The following is a 6,791-nucleotide window of genomic DNA, read 5'->3' on the forward strand; positions in this document are numbered from 1 at the left end:
TATTGTATTTTTCTAATATGTGAAGCTTTATATTGTAAGCTTTTATTTTGGTCCTTCAAAATTAATATTACTAAAATAAATCAAGCCACAATGTCTCACTTTTTTTGAGATTTTTATTCAAAAATATTAATTTCTCTGCTGTGGAAGGACTTAGCCTACTTCTTTTTTTTTCAGATAATTTCTCCAGCCTTTGAAAAAATCCTCTCACAAGGGACACTTGTTGCTGGCATGCAAATATATTTTTTTAGCTAGGACATACAAATGAGGAAAGATTACTGCTCTCTCTTTCCAGTAAGTTAGTGGATCATGAGTTCTGGGCAAATACGCATCGTTGATGTATTTTTTCACTTCCACTGTGGCATCAGCTGTAGCATTGTGTATCATCTGGGTTTGATGGATACGAGTATCAAAAAGTTCCCATAAACTGTCCTCTGTTTCTACTGGTGTTGATGGTGGACATTTCTGGCTCTAAATAAAAATGAAAACAGCAATTAGTAACAAATCCTAAACTGACGGCATATATGAAGTATATATTACGTGATTCAGATTACATAACATAACAGACTGAAACTGCTATTAATGTGTCACTATATGTATACTCTGTCTGTCTCTAACCTATCAGTCAATGTGTTGTGTAAATTTAAATGTAAGCCTAAATAGCCTATAACTAATCAAATCCCACTATGTCACTATATCACCAAAAATCCGCTATCTCAAAATCAAACTCCTCTCACAATTTGCGTTGATTTCACTTTTATACAGATGTGCGATTGTGTGGTCTGTTCCCGACCCTGTCAATCAAACGCTGATTCGGCGGATCACACCTAATGAAACACTTGTGAAACACTTAAAGGCTTCATTTGGCCATAGTCACGTGACATGGGTGTTTTGAATCACGCTTCGGATCAGTGTTTCGAAACATCTGCGCTTCGGGATCTCGCAAAGCTTTGGAACGACTGTTTCGCGTCAGCCATCCCTACTATGAACCCACCTGAAAAGATAGTATTGTAATTAGATTTTTAGTAACTCACATACTTTTTCCACACTAGTAACATTTTGTTTTAATCATATAATCAGTTGAATCATAGAATCAGTTGACCTACCATCTGACTTTGCAAATCTCATAAATGTCTCCTCCATTGTCTTGTCCGCTGCAGAGTGAGCCAGGGATCAGAGACCGTGCCACTGCAATGCCACCTTTCTGCAACAGCTCCTTTGCACCGGGATGAGACCTATCAATATTTGTCAGGAATGCCTCCAGCCACAACAAGTACCTGTAGAGGGGTAGAATATTTCTGATTATTAATTCATCACCACTACACATACATAATGACATTGTCTACTACATTACTCATCATACTGTACTGAACGTCTCATGTCACTTTGTCTGAAATATGAATTACCTTGAGTAGTTTGGCCCATCATACGCAAAGAATAGATCTGCCATGTCCCCGTTGCATTTGTGGAATAGAGCCAAGTTGTCTTTACAGAGTACTGCAACATCAGGATCAGACGGGGATGATCAATCACACTCAGCCAGAATGTGGCAGTCTTGCCAAGGTGGCCGGCACGCACCTTGTTTTCATATGCCTCATACTTCTTGAGGATGTCGAGAATGGAGGGATCCTTCAGTGCAAGGTCTAGGTTCTCACGACTACAGGTCTGGATTAGATCAAAGAGGGCTTTGGGATTGGTGATCTCCACATTCTCCTCCAAAATTAATCTCTGAAGTAAAAGTCGTTCCGTGGCTTCACTGACTGTTTTGAGACAGAACAGTGCTTTTGCATATGCCTTCCTCTTCAGGACACCTTCAAGACAGCCACTAGTGACAAGTTCTGCCTCGATGAGGATTTCAGCATAGCCTGAGCCCTTGCATTTGTGGGCTGTCACCATGCCCATGTAGTTCATCCCAGTGTGGAAGGGTCCTGGGGTGACCACATGCTTTTCATACTCATCTGGAAATTTCCAAATGAGAGGCAGGGCCTTCATGCAACCACAGAGGTCAAAGGTGTTGAGTACGTACTCCTGACCCACCTCCATGGTGGCCTCCTCAGACTGTTTTAGCAGCTCCTTTATGACTGAGTACTCTGTAAAAGGTTGGTTGATTGGGGTGAAGTAGTCGATGGTAGATCTTCGAGGGGGCTTGTAACCAGTGGCTGACACAAAGCCAGCAAACCCTGCAACAAGTTGCTTTGATCCACTGCTTCCCACCACTCGGACAAGTAGCCAGACACGATACTCTTGAATGCAGTTTGAATAGATTTTGTTGTTTGCTGTGGGTGGAGTAAAAACTGCTCCCTCAGGAAATTTGGGGCCGACTCGTCTATAGATATGGACGGGGTTTAGGGTCTCAGGTATGTCTACCTTAAGAGAGCGTGTCTTGTTACGCTCGTAGAGTGGGAGCATCTGTTGAATTTCCAGAGAGTTGGGGGCATCTAATCCAGGTTTCACCTCCTGTATCATGATCCCACCGGTCCAGTTCACCACATTTGAGCCATGAATGTTTGATGTTATTTTGTTCAGATTATCCCACTCGAGATGAAACACATAGTTTCCCTCACCAGTAATAATTTGTGGACTGAGAGAGATGGAAACCTCATTGAGGGCCTCGGGTAGAGCGGTCTCAAGTTCCAAACCAAAGTCGTAAGTTTCACAGTGACCTAGCCTACTGAGAATAGTAGTCAGTAGTTTACTGCGATAAAGGTCACGTATAGTGGTACAGAGGAGGATATGCTTAGGCAACTTCCACTCTCCCTTTGTCACAGCACGGCAGATGTCCTGAAATAATAAAGAAAGCAAGCTATAGTGTTCAAGCAACTATAGTGTACACAAAATAAAACATATGCAATATTTAAAGGCAAAACATATATCAAAGTGGAGAGTTGTCATACCTGACTTATAGACAGCACAAGGCGTCTTGTCTTCTCACTCTTCTCCAAGTCAGCATCACCAGAAATCATGAGGCTCAGGAACCTCATGAGATTAGATGTGAGGAGGTCAACCAAGGACATGACCAGATCATCAGCTGTAGGAGGCCAAGGAAGAGAATTTGACTCTCTGTATGTCTTCTTGATTGTACCACGAAGAAGAAGGGCCACATCTTAATACTTGTCCGTGCTCCCCATCTTATATGCATTTCTCACTGCATTTGAGGTGGATAAGCTAGCACTGAATATCAAGCTATGGGTGATACAACCCTTCAAATCTGCTGTGACCATAGAAATGCCAATCCCCTCATGCTTCTCAAGTTTTCTCTTCAGTTTCTCACTTCTGTACTCGGGATTGAGGAAGCCATTTCTCTCCAACTCTTGGGTGTAGATAAGACACAGTGATACATGCCGCACAATCTTGTTCTGTCTTATCAATTCAAACAAAAATCCCACATGGCTCATGTCACATAGCTGGCAAACAAATAAATCAATCAACAGTGCACCTGTTAACAGAGTGACAGTAAATCATAAAGAAAAAGCATAAAAAAAGAGACAAATCAAAATAGATTGACTCACGTTAATTCAGAAAGACGCACACAGCATGCATCAGAGTGTTGGTAGGGAGTGCAAAGGAATGATCCAAAGGGTTCACAATCAATTTATAGGCAACAGGTGAGGCGGGCGTGGTCAGGTGGCAGGTGGCAAAAATATCCTCAAAAGAGCGAAATGGAGTAGAAAAGGAATGGAATGGCAGGAGTCTTTTCAACGCTGAGTGGCACTATCCATTGTTCTAAAGTCGGGTTTTATTCTGGTATGTTGAATTAGTGTTCGACAGACGCGGCGGCGCGTTATGAATGTTATTTTTCTCATAACAGCTAAAATAACTTAGGCCCTAATAGGCTACTCCGTAGTTTTTAGTCATACAGATCAGAGTAGAGTAGCCTACATCGTTCAAAACTGTAAACTTTTATTCATATTAGGCTAACGACAAAAGTTTATCTGTCGTCTCTGTCTCCGGGAACTGCGCGTCACAAAAATGAACCGAAAGCCACTTTCCTCCACTCAGTCACGATAAGAAATCGGCTATGTCTAAAGCCTTTAAATGTCTAAATATTTAATAAATGTTATCTGATTAGGTAATCCGTTTGAAATCGAGAGGTGCAGAGGATCTACTCAAACTATTATGTGAGCGCTTCCCAATGATGAACGGACAAGGGTGAAAATCTCGCTATAATTAAAGGGCACCTATTATGACATTTAAAATGTTCCTAATGTTGTTTTGGGAGTCCCCAACAACAGTTTTACATGCATGCAATGACAAAAAACACTTTTGTTGTCGTATAATATGCATTTATTTTTACCTGATTTGCTCACCGACTCCCAAATGAATCGTTCAACGACTCATTTTTCCAAACCCCACCTTTGCGCGACGCTAATCTGCGTTGATTGGTCATGACCCAGCAGTGTTTACATAGATAATACTTATTGTTTAACACGGAGTACAATGATGCTTTTATCAATTAAATTGTGTTATAATAATGATTATAGTCCACTGCTTTATAGTTTGTAGTAAAAAACTAAAAATAAGATAAAGAATTTAATGTTATATTAGCGAGCATAGCCCAGAGTTCATATTGTAAAAGCACAATCAGTGTTGCTTTGATCCACTGCTTCCCACCACTCGGACAAGTAGCCAGACACGATAATCTTTGTTTGCATTAGCCCGATGCATAAACATAACGTTTTTACAAAAAAAACAAAAAAAAAATGCAGTTATGTTACTACGAGGTATTAATCTATTCTTTAGACAACTCCGAAAACAACGACAAACACTTCACATATCTCAATACAATTGTCATTGAAGACCTAGAAGCTAAACGGTGCTTACACAACAAACAAAATAATTATTAATCATGCTACATAAAACATAAAAGCAACAATTATTAATAACACTTACAGGTTGTGATACGGAGGAGGAAGCTGATGCAAATACACTTGGAACTGAACCTTCCTTCAATATCAGCCGGCTCGCGAATCCAAGTTTGATTGCATTTAAGTTGGTAAAGCAATCGTCTTCAAAATGGCGCGAACAAAGCACAAGGCTCGGACTATACTTCTGTGGTATAGTTGTATATATGAATTGTAGCCACTTAGTCTTCAAATGCTGACTTCACTTGAACACAGCGTCTCGTCGCCCTGATGTTTTCCCTGCTGGCCTTGGAGCGCAATAAGTGGGCGTATCGTATTCAAATAACTTGACAAGTTGACGTCATCTAGTCAGAGAAAAAGCTTCGGTCTTCTAACGATTCATAAAAATGACTCAGAGTCGACTCTTACTTTTGAAAGACAATAACTTTATATACGGTGCACTTTCATATTTCAAACTTTGCAGGATGTTTTTGTTCACTTAGATCTATGTTACACACTACATGAAAGGTAAATTTCAAAATTCCATAATAGGTGCCCTTTAAATGTAGGCCACATTTACACATAGCCGGGTATTTAGAGAAACGAATACATTGTATTCATGACAACAAATGAACATGCGTTTGTATTTAGGTTTGCTTGGAAAAAGCTGGCCCAAACCGAGGTAGCGTTTTATTTCTTCAGTTATTGAAATAATTAAATGTTTATTAATAAACTTTTATGACAGAAATATTAGCCTATTAGCCTACATGTCAAGTCAAGTCAAGTCAAGAATATTTGTATAGCGCTTTTCACAATACAGATTGTATCAAAGCAGCTTCACAGTATTAAAATAAAATAATAATAAAACGTCCATGTTTGGTAATGCTAATCAATAGTAATATTGATTGATTCATTAAATTGAATATCCCCAACTGAGCAATCCAAAGGCAACAGTGGCAAGGAAACGAAAAACTCCATCAGGTGACCCAATGGGGACCTAAAACTCCATCAGATGACCTAATGGAGAAAAAAAACCTTGGGAGAACCCAGGCTCAGTCGGGGGCCAGTTCTCCTCTGGCGGTTATGAACTAGAGGCCGGATTTAACTGTAAGATTAAAACATTTATATGAATGCCTGGTTAAAGAAATGCGTTTTTAATCTAGTTTTGAACTGGGAGAGCGAGTCTGAGCAACGAACAGTATCAGGAAGGCTATTCCAGAGTTTTGGAGCTAAATGTGAGAATGCTCTCCCTCCTTTGGTGGACTTAGATATCCTAGGTATAACCAAAAGCCTCGAATTTAGCGATCTTAAAGAGCGCGATGGATTATAGGGCGATAGAAGATCCGTTAAATAAACTGGAGCTAAGCCGTTTAGGGCTTTATAAGTCAGTAACAATACCTTATAATTAATACGGAACTTTATAGGTAACCAATGTAGAGATGATAAGATCGGTGTCATATGATCATATTTTCTTGATCTGGTAAGAACTCTAGCGGCTGCATTTTGGACTAACTGTAGCTTGTTTATTGAGGATGCAGGACAACCAGCTAATAGGGCATTACAGTAATCTAGTCTCGAGGTCATGAATGCATGAACTAACTTTTCTGCATCAGAAACTGATAGCATATTACGTAGCTTAGCAATGTTTCTAAGGTGGAAAAATGCCGTTTTTGTAACATATGAAATATGATTTTTAAACGACAGGTCGCAGTCTAGTATGACACCCAGGTCTTTTACTGTAGAGGATAAAGTAGCAGGACATCCTACTATGTTAAAGTTGTATTGTGAGAGGTTTTGTGGGCGGTTTTTTGAACCGATGAGTAGTACCTCCATCTTGTCTGGATTTAATAGAAGAAAATTACGCGTCATCCAATCTTTTATATCTTTAACACACTCTGTCAATTTTGATAATTTAGCGTTTTCATCCGGCCGTGATGAAATATATAATTGGGT

At 39.8% G+C, this 6,791-nt stretch overlaps 1 protein-coding gene across 1 annotated transcript; it reads right to left on the reverse strand.

The window, feature by feature from the left end:
* Positions 1-14: 14 nt before the first annotated feature.
* On the reverse strand, positions 15-3,654 carry LOC306998334 (uncharacterized protein). The gene is made up of 4 exons (XM_079612299.1): positions 2,892-3,654; positions 1,404-2,778; positions 1,104-1,274; positions 15-991 (listed from the first exon to the last, which is right to left on the reverse strand). The coding sequence occupies exons 1-3, from the start codon at positions 3,009-3,011 to the stop codon at positions 1,246-1,248; spliced, it is 1,524 nt and encodes a 507-aa protein (XP_079468425.1). The 5' UTR covers positions 3,012-3,654; the 3' UTR covers positions 15-991; positions 1,104-1,245.
* Positions 3,655-6,791: the final 3,137 nt, after the last annotated feature.

The sequence above is a fragment of the Phoxinus phoxinus genome, assembly GCF_949152265.1.
Source record: "Phoxinus phoxinus genome assembly, chromosome: 5".
NCBI lineage: Eukaryota > Metazoa > Chordata > Actinopteri > Cypriniformes > Leuciscidae > Phoxinus > Phoxinus phoxinus.